The 19,869-nt window shown below is 50.4% G+C and overlaps 1 protein-coding gene across 11 annotated transcripts in view; it reads right to left on the bottom strand.

Annotated features, from left to right (window-relative positions):
- The window catches only part of SCMH1 (Scm polycomb group protein homolog 1), a 64,909-nt gene that overhangs the window by 14,881 nt on the left and 30,159 nt on the right, over positions 1-19,869 (bottom strand). For 9 of the 11 annotated variants that reach the window (XM_079325798.1, XM_079325803.1, XM_079325794.1 and 6 more), the window contains 4 exons: positions 3,575-3,807; positions 2,891-3,017; positions 1,685-1,885; positions 969-1,154 (listed from right to left, as the gene is read on the bottom strand). In XM_079325798.1, coding sequence (XP_079181924.1) covers positions 969-1,154; positions 1,685-1,885; positions 2,891-3,017; positions 3,575-3,807 — 747 coding nt within the window. The remainder of the gene's footprint in view (positions 1-968; positions 1,155-1,684; positions 1,886-2,890; positions 3,018-3,574; positions 3,808-19,869) is intronic. The other 2 variants (XM_079325795.1, XM_079325796.1) reach the window with 1 other exon arrangement.

Here is a 19,869-nt window from a genome sequence, read left to right as displayed (position 1 = left end):
GCTCTGCCTAAGGTGCTTAGTGAAGTGCAATGAATGGAAGCACTGTGGCATTTGGCTGCTGCTCCTGCACCTCATGCTTAGCAACTTCTCCTTAAACAGTTCTTCCTAAGTGCCCATCCTTTCACATTCATAAAACTTTTGTTTTTCTTGCCAGAACCATAATTATGCAAAGGATTAACTTTGGAAAGACCTCAAACAACACAACAGCTGTTTGCTGGCTACAGGAGGAAGAAAGCAAGACAGGAGAGGAGATCAGCACTTGTCAACCACCTAAGAGGGTGCAGACAGCTTTGATCCTCTCCACAATTGACATTCCTGGAGCAGGAGCTCCCCCAGAACCCCCAGACAATCTGTGGGCAGCCATCACCCCAGCTGCTGCCACTGCCCAGCACTGTGGGGAAACTACCAAGCTCTACTCCAGAGCAGTTTTGCAGCCTGACAATCTGCACTGTGGCATGAACTGTCTTGCTGGGGTGAGCTGCTTCAATGCCATGCCAAGGAAAACAAAACCACCTCTGCCTTGGATTGCTGCACGAGCATCATCCCTGAACCGGCCACGCTGTCACTGCCAGCAGATCCACAGCCACTGTGGAACCCACTCTGCTTTAATTAATTTCTAATTACACTTTATCTGCTGCATGCTACCACTCTCCCTTCTTTCACCTCAATTCCTAGCTGTATGAAGTCACCACAATCAGATCACAGGAAAAGGGAAGGACAAGGAGAGGGGGGGACAAGCAGACAGCACGGATGAGCGGAAACCTACAGCGGAGATGGAAACCAAACTGACAGGCAGAAAATGCAACTGCAATCCTACACAAGAGCCCTGAGGGCATGTGCACGACACTGATGGAATGAACCCTGTGAGAGGGCTCTGAACAGGCCAGCCTTGGGAGACAGAGATAAAATCTGGGTTAAGACACGGAGCACCTGGGTCCCTAGAGCGCCGCCCCCGCCCCAGCTCCTACCTGGTAGATACCTGTCGTGGTCGTACTGCTGTGAGCGCTGCATGGGGCTGCTCTGAGTGAAAGGCTGGCTCCCAAACAGGTTGTCACTGCGCAGATTGTGGCACAGCTTCTCCAGGAAGCGGAGGACGTAGGTGATACTGTTAACTGCTGGCAGGTTCAGAGTGTGCTGTTCCCGATCAAACACAGCTGGAGACAGAAACAAACAGAGCCCGACACGTGAACCCCCCGCCGAGCGGGAGGCTACGCCCAGGGCACAGCCAGCTCCTGCATCTCAGCACGCCTGGGCTCTGCAGAGCCAGCACAGCCACTGCCTGCACGGCTGGGCAGGCCAGCACCAGCCTGCTGCACCCAGAACCCACGGGGTGCCAGCAGGGCAGATCCAGCTACACACGGCCCTAAAGGACAGGTAAAACCCGGGCTATTGCTTGTCTTTGGTGAGGAGTTGGGGAATCCCCCAGCTGTGGCTCTTCCCAGGGCTGCTGGGGCAGGGCTGGGTTGCTGCCTGCTCCAGCAGCTGTGCCCGCAGGCCATGGGAGCTGCTCTGCTCTGAGCCAGCTGCCAGCTGTTGCTTCACTGACACAGATGTGTGGCAAGAAAGAGAAGACAGAACTCTTCTGTCTGCCCCTGGCCTGTGGCTGCAGCGAGCTTCAGGACAGACATCTTCCAATGAGAATTCTTGCAAAGCCTCTCTGGAGGCAAAGTGCTGCTGTTCTCACCTGAGATGACCTCTCCCCCGTGGCCTTGTTTTAAGAAGGAGAAGACTGTTTTCTGATGATAAGCACAATCAATGCAGGCCTGTACTGCTTGCTGCAGGACAACAGAAGCTCGAGCTGGTCCAAAATGGTCTGGCAGCTGCTGAACCTTCTTCTTGTCTAGGTGGGGCCCAGTGCTGCCATTCTTGTTCAAGTAAATGCAAACTGCCAAGATGAGAAATGTGGTTGCCATTAACCCACTCAAGACAGCAAGAAACAGATGCCTAAAATCCAACCTGAGAGATGCTGGGATTTTAAGACTGTCCAATCACTCACAAAGTGGAATCCACCACGACTGCCTGACTGCATCCTCACAGTGGAGCCGCTTCTAGAGGGGAATCACCTCCAAAATCTTCCTGCCTCATGCTCACCTTCCAAACTGCTGCTGTTTCTCCCATGCTCTCCCCTGCAGCCAGGCTGTAAAGTGATTTCCATGGCAGCCAGGTAAGGTGGCTGTGATGTTCAGAGGGGAAGAAGGAATGCAGCCCCACTTTCTATGGGTTCCCACAGGGTTTCCTTTTTAGGGAAACTGGCTTCTTTAGGTTCCTCTGAAAACTGGCCAATTACATTCTGGGGAAACCGAGGGCTCAGCCCACATCCAGTGCTTGACTCAACATGCCAAAAGCAGCTTTGCATTAGACTTTCCTGGCCAGATTCACCCCTAGCTGTAGCAGTGCATATTCTCTTCTCTGCTGCTCCTCCTCCTCCTCCCCTATTCCCTCCTGTCCCTGTGTGCCTTGATATCCTGGCTGGAGCTGGGCACATCACAGTCCTTCAGCACCTCCTCTGCCCCTTGTGCAGTTCCAGCAGCTGTGCCTTGCCTGGTGTGGATGAGCTCAAGCTCAGGGCTCACAAGGTGTGCTGCACACCCAACTGCCCTGGGCACAATGCACCTGGAGAGCTGTGGAGTCACCAGCATGCAGGGAAAAGGGGTCCTTGCACTCAATAGGTGGGCTTGCAATCTTCCTACTTCATTATTTCCAACAGAAAGATAAATGAACAGCTGCTCTGGACTCATGTGCCTCTCTCAGGCCAGCCTTTCTGGAGTGGTAAGGATTGCTGGTTTACAGGCTCAGGAAGAAATGGGACTCTCTCAGGGTGCTGCTGTCTGCCTGCTGCAGTTCCTAACTGTGCAATCCTGTCAATAATGTGGTGCAAGACCCTCCTTACCTGTGGGAGCCTGCATGGCAGAGCTGGGGATTGTAGCAGCGTCCTGGGGCACAGTGCTTGTGTCTGGCTCTGGGGTACTGGTTGTTGGAGAGGTGGGTGCTGGGTTCAGCAATGTCCTAGGTTTCCTCTGCAGAAAAAGAGGAGATATTTCTCCTTTTACCACTCCTCTCCTTTACCACCCATGATCACTACACTCTCTCCTCTGCATCCAACAGACAAGGCACTGTGGAACATGACACATTTCTGATGGTGATGATGGGGTGTCTCAAGAGCCTAGCAATCAATATGTGTGTATTTTACAAACCACAACCCTGAAAAATGACAAGTCTGGGATCTGCCACCTCTGTTTGACTCAGACTAGCCACACACAAAGACCAGGAAAGCTTATTCTACCCTTTGGCCATCCTGTCATGCTCCCAGCATCTGCCATGCTACTCCACAGCCAACGCACTTCCAAAGACAGGGGTTCTCCATGGAAATGATCTTTAGGACACAGACATTCTCTACAGCTCCAGGGCTGGGCTCTGAGGATACTCCCAGCCCACACACCCCTCTGGTCTCCTACTTGCTGCAGTCACAGAGCCAGAGGCTGAGACAAAGGTGCACAAACACACGCATGCACCAACCCGTGGCAGGACCTGCAGCACCTGCTGTTCACCCGCCTGCATCAGCATCAGCTTTTACCTTACTGCCAGGCTTGGGGCCTCTCTTTCTGGGGAATTTCAAAGGCTCCACTGACTTGGAGGGTGTAGGCATGGGGTGGTGGATTAGTGCTTTGGTGGTTGGACCACGCTTCTTCCCTGTTTTGCGACGCCTTTGCCCTTGTTGCTGCCCCAAACCAGTCTTTGTGCTACTGTGCATGCTAGGTTTCTCCGAGTTTACTTCGGAGGCAGGTAAAGGGCTCTTTGGAATCACAACTGAAATAAAAAGAGAAAAAGCAAATGTAATTAAATCAGGTGAGAATCAAAACAAGAGCAGCCTCCATCTTTATACAGTGTGACATGGAAAAAGCTGGAGTACTCCCAGAGCCCTGGGTGAGGGGACTGCTCTCTGTGCCAGAGTAAAAACCAAACATGTGGATCCCTGGCTCAGCACTCGAGCTGGGGGACAACTGGGGCTTAACTGGGGCTGCAGCTTAACCTGCATGGGCTGAACTCCAGGAGGATCATGCTTGCAGCCATACCTTCCTTCCTGAAAATAACTGGCACCTACAGCCCTTCCTTCTGCGAGTGGTGACCTGCCAGTGGCCACGGCAAAGGCTCTGAGAGCATTCCTGGGGAGGGACCAGTCCAGACCTGTCTGACAGCCACACAGCCAGTGCTGCAAACACTGGAAATCCCCTCTCTCAAGGCTGATGTCAAATCTGTTCTGTCCCTAGATTTCCAGCAAACTGTAGTGGAAGGGACCAGCTCCATCCTCACTGCCTGCAAGGCTTACTGCTGCTGGCCCTGAGCAACAGCTGCACCAGCTGCCCTGCTCCTCTCACACACTACCAGAGGCAGGTCTGCTCCTGCTTATCTCACTCTTTCCATCACAAAACCAAGTTTCTGGTATACTTGCCCACAAATCCCCTAAATTTGGTCAGTCATCTTTCCCAAGCCTGCTAAAGAGATATGTTGGCCCAGCCTAGCAGACCAGTATTTCCTTTCATTTTAAATTTCTTCTAAAAAGAAACAAACCAAAATCCTGCTGCATTTTGAAAACTGCAGAGTGATCTTTAGGATGTCTTGTTTCTCACAACTGGAAACCTCAATGTGTATTCAACATAGGGGCAAGGAATTAGGAGAAAACACAGGCAAACACTTTTGAAATCAGGGTCTTTGTAGTTAAGGAAAAAAGTCTTAGCCAGGGAAACAGAGTGCAATAAAAGATTAATGCCAGGATGGCACAACTGTGGGCATATACAGAGATTTTTAAGGTTTCTGTAAAGAGGATTTTAGGAGCATTTACTGTGAGCAAGGATTCATTCTCTGGAACTATGAAGTTATGGCTGCCCTTGGATCTCTGTAAGTGTCCAAGGCCAGGCTGGATGGGGCTTGGAGCAGCCTGGGACAGTGGAAGGTGTCCCTGCCCATGTCAGAAGGGTTGGAACAAGGTGAGCTTTAAGATTCCTTCCAACCCAAATCACACACCCAGGACTGAGCCCCATTCTGTTTGTCATATGGGCATGTTTAGTTTTCATTCTATTTCCTTGCTTTTGTGTATTAGCATTCTCTATCAGAAGCTGTGAAGAAGCACACAGTCAGGATCTGACTTCCTGAATAAAGACTTTTCTGTGTCAGCCAAACAAGGGAATATGGCAGAAACAGGGTTCTACTACTTTGTCTGAGCTATTAATGTTAAAAGCAAGACTATTTTGCTGTTAAGAAAATGAATGTAATAGCTCAGGTGCTTCTTACAGCTGGTGGTACTGCAGGAGTGTCACCTGCTGCAGGTGACATCTGAGCTGCAGGAGGAATGGCACAGGTAAGGCAGGTGCTGAGCATGGAATCGTGGGGCCTCAGGTGTGGAATGACTGATCTCAGCAGAGAAATGTTTGTATTAAACCATTTATTAGAATTCCATAATTGACAGAACAATTATAAACACAGGTAAAGTGGAACAGGTTGGCCAGAGCAGCTGTGGCTGCCCCTGGATCCCTGGCAGTGCCCAAGGCCAGGCTGGACAGGGCTTGGAGCAGCTGGGACAGTGGGAGATGTCCCTGCCATGGCAGGAATGGGCTTTATGCTCCCTTCCAGCCTACAACAATCCCTGATTCCATGACTCTAAAACTGCCCATACTTCAAAAAAACTGTTAAATATCAAAGGGATGTGGAAACCAGGGCAGGGTGAGATCTGCACAACTCTCAGTGTCTAAACCAAGCTGTGCCACAATGAGATTTCTCTGAGGTGGAAGAAAAATTGAGAATTCTACAGACATGCTGTGAGACAAACCTGTGTTCTCAGTTTTCCCCAGAAAAATGGTGCATTTGGGAAGTTGCCATGCAAGAGGCAGAGCAGCTGGACTGCACCCTTTGCTCCCAGGCTGGGACACATCACTGGCACCTCAGTGCCAGGAACAAGGAGACTGCTGTCAGTGAAGTCCTGGGGTGCAAGATTTCACTGTGTAATTTTATGTTAAAAAGTGATTTCATCTTTTGGTGAAATAAATACAAGAAAAATCTGTTGCCCACTTCAGTTGTAAAAACTGAATTACATGTAGTAGTAATTTGCCAGGCTTGAAGAATTGGTTTTGGGATTTGGGCAATAAAAGCCCACAATGGGTGCATGCAGATCCCCTGATGGGACACCTCATGCCATGCAGGCACCCAGAGGAGTTCCCACTGTCCCTGTGCCCCTGGCACATCCCTGGTCCCTGAGCAGCCATGGCCCCTGCAGGATGGAGAAGCTGCCACAGCAAGGGAGGCTGCTCACTGAAACAGGCTGAATTCCAGCAGAATGTGCAGAGAGAGACAGACACAGCCTGTGCCCCAGATTGGGGCAGTGCCCAGCTGAGCACAGCCCTGAGCACAGCCCTGCACAGGCACTGGTGCTTTCCCTGGGGCTGATTCCATCAGACTGATGCAATGCACAGACATTTTTCTGACCTGAAGTGATTTAATGAAATGAGGTCTTATCCTCCCACAATCCAGCAGATTTGCCTGGCTTTTTGCTGGATTTGAACCAGGATCTGAGCAAACACCAGCCTGTGCTAATACATTTCCCTTGCCCTGCCAGATGCACTGAGCTGTGTGAGGAGGAGATTCCCAGAGGTGCAGGGCAGAGACCTCCCACCAGCTGTACCTGCACAATGGTGCAGCCCCCAAAACACAGGATTACAGCTGGCCACACTCTGCCTCATCCCCCAGGCACCACTTCCAGTGACTGGATGCTTCTTAAAGGAGCCTGCAGGGTTTTTTTCAGGTGCCTGTTCCTTTCCTGCAGGATTTCAGCCCCTGCCATCATGCAGATGTGGGTCACTTCCAACTCAGGATATTCTGAGATTCTGTGATTCAGCTGGTGACAGTGCCAGCCCAACAGTGAGCAGCTGCCAGAGATATCCTCACCTTCTTCTTCCTTGTACAAGCCACTGAGAGGAGCCACATTTTCAGAAAATCAAGTGGGGCCTCTCTTACTTAAAAAAATCAACAGTTTGCTGTTCCTGAGTAAAGCAGCTTCTCTCTGTGCCACAGCTTTGTTGCTCACCTGAGCTCTGAGCAATCTAACCATCTCCAAAGCTGGCCTTGCTTTGGAGGAGTTGAGTCTGAGATCCCTTCTGACCTGAATTATTCACTAATCTGAATTCATGGTTATTTCAGCTCATTAAAGGGACAGAAAACTAATCATTGGAAATTTTCTGCTGGCTGAACTATCTTGTTTTGGGTCACAGAGGCATCCAGGACAATGGCAGACATGGAGGAGGAGGAGGAGGCTGGCTCCTTGCTGGGCTGGCTGGCATTGGATCCATTTGGCATGAGAAACATTCTCCTGAAGATTCAGCTCAAACACAACTAAACTCAGAGCCAAGGAGAACCTGGGAACTACTGATGATGTTATTCAGCACTGAAGCATTAGTTTAAACAAGAGTTTTGAGTTTTCTGCAGAAACAAAGAGACCTGACAGAGAATTCCTGATTTCAGGTTCTACTTCCTAATGGCAAAATATTCCCTGTCAGCTGACACATGGCACCTGCAGCTGCCCACCACACTGTGACTCAAACTGCTGCTTACAGGAGACTGCACAGCTGCCATCCACACTCTGAGGGTTAGTCAATGCTAGGAAGCAGCATTTGTCACCCATCAGCTTATCTGAGACTTGTCACAGTTTGAAGAAGACAAATTTATGTCCTTGGGACAAGAATTACAAAGTCAAAACGTGTAGAAAAATAGGTTTCCTGCCCTTCTCTCCTATTTACAAGGTTCATTTACCAAGAGCTCAGGAGCACAAATCCCAAATTCCCATTTGCTGTGCCAAGGGCTCTGTACTCTCAGATGCAGCCATAGTTCATGTGCTTCTCCCTGGAGATCTCTAATGGCCCCTGCAGTGTCCTGAAGTGCAGGGGGAGATTTCTGAGCACATCCCTCCAAAGCCCCTCTGACTCTGCCCTGCAGGCCACCCCTTGGGGTCCTCTGGTGCTCAGTGCCCCTTGTCCCATCTTCAGCACTTCCTGGGCAGAAGCAGCACTCAAAGAGGAGGGTTAAAGAGACCCATTTAAGAGAAGCAAATTTGTCACAGAGGAGAAATCTTGTTGAGATCTGGCTGAATCCTTCCCTGCATGAGGCATTTCAATTGTAGACATCCTGAAGGTCAGAGCTGGACAGGAACCAGAGCTCATTGCCTGTCCTTCAAAGCCCTGTGATTCTTCCCAAAGCAGAGACCATCATCACTGGGCACCATGAGCACAAGGGGGACAGAAACACAGGCCCTGGGAAGGCTCCAGGCTCAGTGTCCTGAGCTCTCAGAGACATGGCAGACACAACACAGGACCAAGGGTTGAAGCAGGGGTGGAAGACATGGGCTCCTTGCAAAAACAGGGATTAAGAACAAGACTCCAAAGCCTGGAATTTAAAGGTGAGGAGACAATTATTCTGATAATTCAGTGTCTCCTGCAGGGATTTTGCTCTCCAGCCTGAAACATCTGTTTGAGCTGAGGCTGAGAACAGAGGAAATTTCCAACACAGTGTGGGGATCCAAGCACTGCAGGATTTGGCATGCTCTACCTGTTGTTAGGATGAGCTCTTCTTCTCCAAAAGATACACTTTCCTTTTACACAAGATGTGTCTGGCTGCAGGTTTAGACTACTGAAAAAAGGTTCTTCTATCCACTAATCCCCTGTGTGGTGGTTACACAGTAGCACACCAAGAAACCCAACCCACAGTCCCCAAAACTCGGCATCCTGCTCATCCTCAGCATGGAGGTGCATTATAATGTCTTTTTTGGCCAGGACATCCACAGCACAGGAAAAGCTGCTACTTCAAATTAAAGCAATGCCTTGTACATTTCTTGAACCTGAGACAGGCTCTAAACATTCATCAATGCCCCATTCCTAAAAGGCTTAGAGATCTGCATGGTTTGGAGCAGCACTGTTCCTAATTGCTGGCATACACTTGGATGAGCTCTGACACTGCAGATGCCACTGTACATACCCCTGGCATGAGCTGTGCCATCTTTTATGGTTATTTTATTTGGTTTTTTTAAGTTGTTTTATTTATCAAATAAAACAGCTGGGAAAAAAAATAGTCTCAAGAGTCGCAGTGATACCAGTGACTTCTCTATGCTGTTTGCAGAAGTGCCACATTTTCAGTCTCAGCAGCATTTCTGGGTGAGAATAAACCATATTGGCACTTTCACCCAATGTTCTCTGAAGCAGCTCAGATCCTGCAAACCTTGGCAGGTGCTCCCAGGACCTTGTACCAAATCTCAGAGGTGTGGGGCAGCAATGACAGCCTGAGCTTCAGTGACTTGCCTGAACTGCCAGAGCAGTAACCAAACTGCAGAACAGCCCAAGTGCCCCAGCTCTGATTGCAAACACACACAGAGATGTGGAAAAGAGCTGGAGACTGCAGTCAGTGCCACTGGAACTGAAGACAAAAGTCCCATTCTGGAGCACCAGGGTCTGCTTACACAATTAAACACCAGAACTCAGAATCCAAGAGACCTCTCCATAAGGGCATCTCAGTCTGCTCTATTCACCCAGACACTGGCTAAACCCAAGCAGATAATTCTACCCAAGCACAAGGTGCATCTGCTAAAACATTTTCCAGAACAGAGCAGAGGCTTTACTCAGTAACACAGCCCACAGGAGTGAGTGACTTGGGCAGTGTCAGCCCAGCTACTGCAGAAACCTGGAGGGGGTCAGGACTGGCCAGAGACCACATGGAAGGATGTGACACAGCCTCAGCTACCTCCAAGATCCTCACCAGAGGCTTTTACAACACCTCCAGTGCCTTGGGATAAGAAAAGAGGTTTCTAAAGGGATAAATCAAGGATTACAAGAGGTAGGGCAAAGACTCATCCTTGCAGAGGAGAGATATCTCTGTGGGGAACACAAGGATGTGCACTGGGATCCACACTGCTCATCCAGGAGGGGATGAGAGGTGAGCAAGGCTAAAGATTCACCTTCCAGGGCAGGCAGGACTGTGGCAGCCCATGGGCAGAGTCTGAGTTTCAGGGAGAACAGCAGGTGCCCACCCCAGCAGTGAATGTGGGCAAACCCACTGCTGCCTTCAGCTGCACCATGCTGGGCTCTGAGCTGCCTCAGGCTCCTTCAGGACACAGAACCTGGGCTGCAACTCACTGCACAGGACTCAACATGCAGCAGTGGCCACAAAGACCAGAGAGAAAACTTCCACTTTGGACAAATGAGAGACCACAACACTGAGTCAACAGCTAATAAAAATCCTGCATTTACTGGTTCAAATGAAGCAAAAAGCTCCCAGGCCTGCAGCCAATGCCTGGATTCTCATTTCCACAGAGTTCCAGACTTTCTGGGGGTATTTCATCCAGGGCTCAGCTCTGCCTTGCCTGCTGCACACCAGGACCCCCAGACTGCTCTTACTGGTCCCATCAGAACTCATCAGTCACACTGAGCATTTTGGGAGCTCCTTCACACTGCTCTGGCTCTTCTGCATACAACATTCAACACCTTCTAATGGTTTTAATCACTTTCAGAGGCAGTAACTCTTATTGTTACTTAGCAGTTTTTGACTTTTAGAGTATAACCATCCATGTACAGACATTCCTCAATGAGGGGAAGTGCTCTGAAATGCAGCACACAAGTGTCAGGATGTGCCCCACAATGGATGTATCCCCCAAACTGCCCAGCATCAGAACCACCTCTGCTCTGCTTAGGGCAAAATAAACCCAGAGAAGTGTCTGGCTTGTGATCAGACACACAGTGACAGCCTGTGCAGAGCAAGGATGCCCAAACTGTTGTTCTCAGCAAAAGTCATGTTTGGTTTTGTGATGAGCACACAGATTTCTTCAGTTCCAAACCCAGGTCTTCATTTCTTTTCCACACAGAAAGAACTTAACTGCTCTGTACCCACTGAGTAGCATTAGGAAATGAATTGGAAACTGAGTCACACATCATTGCTATAAAACCCTGCAAAGTCTGGGACTTGGAGAGGGAAAATGGTCTCCCAAAAAGTGTTCCACCACTGGAGCTGCCACGCAAGTTCTCCCTCAAGAGCAGCTCAAAGCCCCTCGTGTCTCAGCACATTTGCTGTGGAACATCTGCACAACCAGCCACAAACCTCTCAGGCTGGCAATGCCATGTCTGGAGCCTGGAAGAGCAGCAGCACATTCCTGCCTCTTCAGCCCCTCTTTTCCCTGCCATGGCCCATTCCAGCCCCCAGAAGGCAAAGCAGAGGAGCAGAAGGATCATGCTGGGAACAGACCAGGCCACATTTACACCCTGGAGAAGAATGGCAGATCTCACAGCAGGGCTGGCTCAAGGGACTCAGTGTGCACATGGGGATTACACAGACAGCCCCCAGCAGAATTACAGCCCACAGTGCAGCAGGGCTGTTATTTATTCTCTGCAGAGAATCCTCATCACCCTCAGAGCAGCACTCACCTGTAGGAGCCAGCGTGCAGCAACCTCTGCAGCCCAGTTACACAGAGCTGGTGGCCTTAGCTCACACTCTTTTGTGCATTTTTAAATTTCTCCAGTTCTCAGACACTGAACTCTGGGTCCAGTTCTCCAGGTCAGCCAGATGTTCCTTGGCACAGCAGCCCCAGCCTGTCTGGAGCTCTCCTCCCACACAACTCCCAGGTCACACAACAAGGAGCTGCAGTGACTCTCCTGCAGCATGTGGCTCAAATGCACAGGGCAAGGAAATGCCAGGTTTGTCCATGATCACCCTCTTCTCATCCCAAATCAGCAGTTGTTCTCCTGTTCCCATCCCACCACTTTTTGTTCCAAATAAACTGGCTGCAACACAACCCAGGCTCTTGCTTGCTGTAATCACAGCCTGATCATCTGCACTACTCTGCAAAAATAAAGCTGCTGGAGCAGTGTGTTGTTTTAATCAGCTTTGAAGCAGCTTTGGGATTAAAACAGAGATTGTGAACTACAGAGAGGAGATGAGAACTGAGTTGGGCAGCTCGAGCCTGAGAAATACATTAGCAGAGTTGAAACTTGAGCTTCTGACTGAGGGGGATGCACCAGTGGGTGAGAGGAGAGACAGAGGGACAATCAGGAAGCTCCAAGAGCAATGGCAATGCTCAAGCCAGAAGAAAATCAAGTAAAATCTGAACTTTAAGCCTGATTTATCACCTCAAAGGCAGGCTTTGTCTCCTGCATGGCAGTGCCCATGGGCACCCAGTGAGTACCCAGCAGCAACAGAAGAGCCCACCTGTGATCCCTGGAGCTGCCTGAGCAGAACTGGCACCTGACACAGCCAGTGACAACATAAATCAATTGATTTCACACCTCAGGAAAGCCATCACTGCAGCTCATCGAGGCTCAGAGCTTCAAGAGAGGCCATAGCAGAGCCTGCCCCTGCAAGGCACTGCCAAAAGCACCTGTGGTGGTCCTTGAGAAGACCCCAGAGCCAAATCTTAGTGAGCAACCAGCCCACAGCCTGTGCAGCCTTCAGCTGGGCACCATGGCCAAACTCAGCTGAGCCACACCTGCAGCAGGACACAGCTTTGGTTTGATCACAGAACTGCAGCCCCTGCCAAGTCTGCATGGCTCTGCCATGTGCCATGAGAGACACCACAGCCACTGACTGATCACATCTTCTGCCCCTTCTGGAGGTAACTGCCAAGGGGCTTCCAAAAACCCCACACTGAGAATGGTTCCTGCCCTAGTCAGGTTATCCATGGTCATTCCTGGGATTTCTGCTTGTTCTGATCTTCTCTGAAGCTCTTTTTTTAGCTTGGCTTCTGGGTTAAATATTAGCAGGACACCTTCAACTTCTCAGTGCTCAAAGAATGAGGAGAGTGCTAGGTGTGGTTTGTTCCAACTTCTGGGTTTTTTTTAAAGTTCAGAAGTTATAAAAATACCAAAGATCAAGAGAAGAACAATGACAATGTGCAAAAGGTCTGATCTCCATAACAAGTGGGGCTGTGTGTTCAGGATGAAGCTCCTGCATTCCATAAAAATGCACATTCTGGCAACTTAGTCCTGTTCCCCAAATCCAGGGCCAGAACTGGGCTCAAAAGCATTTCCTTCCCTTCTCCAAAAAATGAGGAGGAAACAAAAAAATGAAGAAATTTCCCAGCAGGTCATGAAAGGATGATGTAATTTTCTTGCTTCCATAGACTCAAAAAATCCCACAAAAATGGGGCAGTTTCTCCCACATACACCCCACCATTAACCACCACAACCACATGATTGCCCCATCCCTGGCAGTGCCCAAGGCCAGGCTGGTGTCCCTGCCATGGCTGGGGGTGGGACCAGGGCTTTAGGGTCCCTTCCAGCCTGGAGGTATTGGGGATTCACCACTGCAGCCTTTACAGACTTGTGTGAGAGGAGACTCGATTTTGCTGGCTCCTCCAGCACTTGCCCACATCAGAAACAGAATCCTTGGAAGGGACCAAGCTCCTGTCACCAATGCTGGAATGTGGTGACAAGAAGACACAAGGTGTGGAGAGCAAAATCCTTGAAGATTTGTAAAATTGAGTGTTGAAAGCCTTTAATCCTGATGGGAAATTCTGTTTTCCCTGTGGTTGTCCTACACAAACTGTCACCCTGGGCACACTTTAAGCTGACTTCACTCTGCCTCCAAACCTCACAGCAGAGGATGGTTGGACAGAGCCACCAGCCCTGCCTGCAATCAACAGCTCATGACATGCTGAGTCAGGCACTTTTAGACCTCCTGGAATACTTTTCTTCCTTGAGGATGTCCAATTCCATCCTGAAAGCACTCAGACTTGCAGCCTGCACAGGCAGAGCCCTGCAGCATGTCCCATGAACAGGAGAGTTGTCACTGGACAGAGATCCTGCAGAAATAAAGTGATGACCCCAGTGCTGTTCAGCCAGAGAGAGGGAAGATCCAAGAGCAGGGTCCTGCTGAAACCTCCTGCCAAGACTCTGTAACACCCTGAAATATTGAAACACTCTTTTGGGCCAGGAAGCACAGTGGAAAAGAGAAGGAAATATCCTGAGCAAAACCCAGACTCTCTGGGATATTAAATATTTCAAAATAAAACATGAGGAAAAGTCAAGTTGAGAAGGAAGGTCTAGACACTGAGAGCAAGGATACAATGGAGACCAGAGGAACTTTTCCCAGGTCAATTCCTCTTCTCAGAGCTCCTGCCAGCCTCAAGACATCACTCAGTGACCTCAGGTCTCTGACATGGCTCCCTCTGAGCCACAGGCACTGTCAGCACCCACAGCCTCCTGCAGGGCTGGGCTCCCTTACCCAAGCCCCCAGAGCTCCAACCCCAAGTGTATTCCAGGACACACACCCAGGCTGAGCCAGGGTCACTGCCAAGAGCCTTGGCTCTGTGCTCCAAACAGCTCAAGAGATTCTTCTTAGGATCTTCCAACATCAGCCTCAGAGGCAGCAGCACCCAGCATCCAGGGCTGCATTGCACTCATGGATAAAAACCTGAACTCCTTCCTCCTGCTGTTGGTGCAAAAGCTCTACCTGTGTGGTCCCCAAACCAGCCATGCCAGTGCAAAGCAATGTCACCCAGCTTAATGTGTGAGCTCCAAATCCCAGCTCAGTCCTGGACAGACAGTAATTAATATTTTACCATCTCCTCTAAGCAGGAATGCACAGCAGCTCACCTGAGTGTTACCCTGCCAACTACTCCTGATGAGACACCTCTTCCCACCACTATGCTCTCACCCTGAAGAAGAAAGAGAAACCAGGCAAGATCCAAAATAAAATAATAAAATACACATTACCTTTGCCCCTGGGCAGGAAACCTAGCAGCTGATCATCATCTTCCTTTGAGGAGACGAAGCAGTTAAGCAACAAACCACATGGCAGCAATGGTGGTGAGAAAGGAAGAACTTCATGAACTTTCTGTGCAGGGTCAGCATCTGGAGCCACTGCAGCACAGCAGGCAGCTCTGCTCCCAGGGGAACACAGAGCTGTGAGCCCAGGGTGCATGGAGCTGCCCTCCAGCCTATCCCCACAGTCACTGTCTGAACAATTCACATTGTGCTCTGCAAGCAGAGGAAGCAGCAGCTGAGCCCAGGCAGAGTCTGAGAGCCCCCCAGGGCAGTGCAGGCACTGAGCAGTGTCCCCAGTGTCCTCATCCAGCTCCAGCAGCCCCAGCACAGTGGCAGAGGATGAGCTGTGTGTCCTGCCCTGCCTGGCTGGGCTTGGGGCTCTCTGCCAGCTGGGCTGGTGCCAAGGCAGCAATTCCAGCCCTCCAGATTCCAGAGCTGGAGCAGCTTCCAGCCCTGCCCACCCAACCTTAACACTTTCACTGCTGCCCCTCTCCCACAGCACAGAGCCACCCCTCTGTGTCACAGAGCACCCAGAAGGGTGGGACAGGGAGCAGCAAAGCCATCAGGAACTCCAGAGCAACTCAGCCCAAATGGAGGAACAGCACAGGCACCTCCTGAGATACAGAACTGAGGCCTTTACCTGTGTCCCTGTTTCCTCATGTTCAAGGTGACAGGATTTCCCTGCCCTCCAGCAGTAACACATGAAACATGGGAACAGACTTAAGGGACACTGCTACAGAGAAACAGGTGTCTGGATGTGTGTGGGCAAGCTCCTTCCACAGGTATGGATTAAATTCAGACCTCTCAGGATGGAGGAAATGAGCTGCTCTTCAAGAGGTCAGGAAGGCTGTCAGTGCCACAATGACAGCAGCACTGCTGGGACTGTGCACACAGCTGCAGGAGGGTCCTGTAAAGGTCTCACACTTTTTGAACCAAATCCCAGCTAAACTTCTTGATACTGTGGCACAAGGCCTAGAAAAACGCCTGCATTTCTCCAAAAATTAAAGCTGGTGTTTAAGTAACTGCTGTTTAATTTTGCTTTCTTGTGCAAAGACACAGATTGTGTGGAAATTCTGATACCTGAACCCACAATCACACACCTGGGCAGAAAGCCCCATCCCCCTGCCCATGGCCTTTGCCTGGCATGGGCAGACCCTCCAGTCAGCACCTCCTCAGCTAAAGAGCTCAGATCACAAACCCTCCCTGCAGAGCCACCTGAGAAGACCCTGCTTTAGCTGCTCCTCCCCCACGGGCTCCCAGCTCTCCATCCCACAAACCACTTCAGAAAGGAAAATAACTTCCCATGGATCCTCTTCCAATATGTGCTTCCCTGACTTCAAAGAACTGAACTTTCCTCTAGTCCATGACTGGTGAACTCCCAAATTTCCCATGAATTACAGAGGCAGACACATCTCATCTGTACAAAACCATGCCTTGGCTGAGGGGGATTTCCCTCATCCCACTCCCTGCTGAGGGCAGGTGGCCCCAGAAATTACAATTATTAACCAGCCTCTTACCTGTTCTTTTTTCTCATCGATTTTTATCACAGTTTTTAAAATTTTTTTTAAAATCACAGTTATTTCCCCTCTCTGTTTCCCTGAAGCTCAGCAGCAGCACTTCAATGTCTGTGTGCATCTCCCTCTCTCTTTCTCCCCAGTCATGATTTAAGATAACTAAACAACCATCCTTATCCTTTAGGTTGATCCTAAATATTGATTTTCTGCACTGCTTATTATGGGGAAGGACTCTCCAAAGCAACTTCCCAAAATTAATTCTCCACTTATGGCAGTGACCTGCCCTAAGAGCCCACAGGCATCCCAAAGAGCAGGATGTTTAGAAGAAGTAAAATGCATGGAAAAGTTTTTTCAAAGCAATGGGTTTGGCTGGGCCAGAGTTCATTTTCTACAAGAACTGGCTGGATGGCTGGGCCCAGAGTGGTGGTGCATGGTGCTGCATCCAGCTGGGGACCAGTCACCACTGGTGTCCCCCGGGGGCTGTGCTGGGACCAACCCTTTTAAATATTTTTACTGATGACATGAATGAGGGTAGTGAGTCCTTCATTAGTTAATTTGCAGACCACACTAAGCTGGGAGTGTGTGTTGATGTGGGCTCTGCAGAGAGACCTGGAGCAGCTGGATGGATGGGCAGAGTCCAAGAGGACTAAGTTTAGTAAGGCCAAGTGCTGAGTCCTGCATTTTGGCCACAACAACCCCCTGGAATGTTACAGGCTGGGGATGGTGTGGCTGGACCTGGGGGTCAGCAGCCAGCTGGGCATGGGCCAGCAGTGGGCCCTGGTGGCCAAGAAGGCCAAGGGCATTCTGGCCTGGATCAGGAATGGTGTGGCCAGCAGGAGCAGGGAGCTCATTCTTGTGGGAGTCCAGGGTTTTTTCCTGGCTCCTTTGGGGGTGCAAAAACCCCCCTGGCAGACCCCTCAGAGACCCCCGAGTGCTGCCCAGGAGCTGCAGGGGCTGGATTTGGCTCCTTGGAGAATCAGCCCACATTGAGAGAAGAGACACAGAAAATAATGATGAGTAGAGTGTAAATTAGAATGTTAGAACGTAGATAAATAGGTTTTCTTGAATGTTTATGATAAGGGACACGTGGCCAAGATGGAGAATTTGGGGGGTGGACACCTTTTCCTCCTTCTCTCCATGTCATCCATGTTGGGTGACACGTTGGCACTCTTGGATTGGATGGGGTCAGGGCTGGACCATTTAATAAAATTGTACTGTATTGGTAAAATTTTGTAAACATGTAATACGTAGTACAAACTATATAAGATAAGCCCTGCCTTGACCAGGCAGATTCCACCATGGATGCCAGGCTGAGCAGACCCTGCTGGCCAGGCAAAAAGTCCCTGAGAAAAGAAATAATAAACAATCCTTGGAAAAGGAAAAAACCGTCTCCAGCAATCTCTCTTCTGCTGCTTCAGAGAAAACCAGGGTTTGAACCACCTTCGTGTCCCTCTGGGGTGATCTCAGGGAAAAGGAGAAACCCCAGACTGGGACAATTCTTCCCCTGCACTCAGTACTGGTGAGGACACACCTCAAGTGTCCAGTTCTGGCCCCTGAGTTTGGGAAGGACCTTGAGACACTTGAGTGTGTCCAGAGGAGGCAACGAGGCTGGAGAGAGGCTTGGAACACAAACCCTGTGAGGAGCAGCTGAGGGAGCTGGGGGTGTTCAGCCTGGAGAAAAGGAGACTCAGGGGTGACCTGGTCACTCTCTGTAACTCCTGAAGGGTGGCTGTGCTCAGGTGGGGTTGGTCTCTTTCTCCAGGCAGCACTGACAGAATGAGAGGACACAGCCTAAAGCTGCACCAGGGGAGATACAGGTTGGATAGTAGGAAAAAGTTTTGCACTGAAAGAATAATAAAGTACTGGAATGGTCTGCCTGGGGAGGTGGCGGAGTCACCATCCCTGGATGTGTTTCATAAAAGCCTGGATGTGGCACTCAGTGCCATGGTCTGGTTGAGGTGTTAGAGCTGGGTTGGACTCAATGATCTTGAAGGTCTCTTCCAACCTGGTGATTCTGTGAGATGCCCAGGAGCCCACAGACATTTGCCCAGCAGGCTGCTGCAGGCAGCAATGGAATCACCAAGCAGACATGCAGCTGCTCCTCCTTGCTGTTTGACTCCCTCTCCTTTAACACACACGTCCTAATGAAAGCTCCCTGGGGTGGCTGGTTGGGCCCCAGCTCCACCAGCTCCCTGCCAGCCACTCCAGCTAAGCAAACCCTCTGGGAGTGGGAGGCCCTGGAGATGGAAGAGGACCATGCCTGGGAGAAGCCCTGCACTCCTCCACCTCTGCTGGCAGCCAGCAGCAGAGACAGCTTAGAGCTAAATGGGGTCAGCAGCATGAAATAAACACGCCTGTCCTCTTTGAAGTTCTGCCTCCCTTGAACATGAGCTCATTCCACAAGGCTCAGCCCAGGAAACCACAGGGTTATTCATTCTCAATGGAGTTAACTCTTCACAGGATTCCTCAGCTTCCATAGAGTTAGCTCTTCACAGGATTCCCCAAATTCCACAAGGGCCTCACATGGTCAGTCCAGTATATGAGCTCAGAGCAGTATTACCACAGCAGCACCTGACTGCCTGCATATCTTTGCAGTTCTCTTCAAGAGGAATTCCCACCAGGAAGGGGAAGCTGCCTGACTCCCCCACATGGTCCTGCAGGCTCCAGGCTGGCACATGGAGAAGGTTTATTGCAGCTCAAGGAAAGGACAATTCCTCTGTGGTGATGCATCCACCAATCCTCCCAAGAGCAGCACTCTCAGGTCTGGGAGGACAGTGCTCAACCCTTCACCACAGCAGGGCTGAGGAGTGAGGAAACACAAGAGGAATTTCATCAGAGAAAGTTACCAGTGCTCTGTTCTTTTGGTTTAATCACATGAAGTGGAAGTCAGAAATTCTTGGGCAGGAAAGGGAGCAGACAGGCACAGAGGGAGAAGTAAAACCACAAATACAACGCTGATCTCAACTTCCTGGCATTTTTGGGTGGCTTATGCAACCCCATCTCTTGTCCCAGAAGCTGAAAAAAATGGGACAAAGAGAGCAGAAACCTGCCTGGGAGTGAGGGCTGCCTCTGCCTGTGAGTGGGGAGATGTGACTTTCAGGGGTCACTGTATTTGTACAGGAGCAGGAAGTGCAGAGTCACTGCACATGGAGCCAATGGCAAAGGGAGAACACACCACAGCCACCTGCCAAGGGGGGAGCACAAGTTTCCCAGGGTGGCACAGTGGGCTGTTGTTTCTGGATAATTGACTGGGCTCTGCTCACTCACAGCTTCAGCCTCTGGCAAGAGGAGGCTGGGGAGGAACAGAGCTGCCTGTGCTGGGGCTGTGGGTCAGACAGAGATTCTCCTGAGAAGGAAGCTTCCACTGTGCTCCTGAAACCTTCCACTCCCAGAGTTACTGCCAGGAAAGCTCCCACCAAACACAAACATGTCTTGAGCCACTTGTACAGTACCTGAGAGACAGCCTGGAGATACCTGGTGAGAGCCCCTGACTCCAGGGCAGCACTGGAGGAGTCAGTCACTGGCCAAGAGGGCCCCAGTGTCTGCAGAGCCTGCAGGGCAGCAGCAGGAGA

The sequence above is a fragment of the Erithacus rubecula genome (genome assembly GCF_903797595.1).
Source record: "Erithacus rubecula genome assembly, chromosome: 23".
Lineage (NCBI taxonomy): Eukaryota > Metazoa > Chordata > Aves > Passeriformes > Muscicapidae > Erithacus > Erithacus rubecula.
The sequence above is the reverse complement of the archived record's forward strand: the minus strand, read 5'-3'. Positions and strand labels throughout refer to the sequence as shown.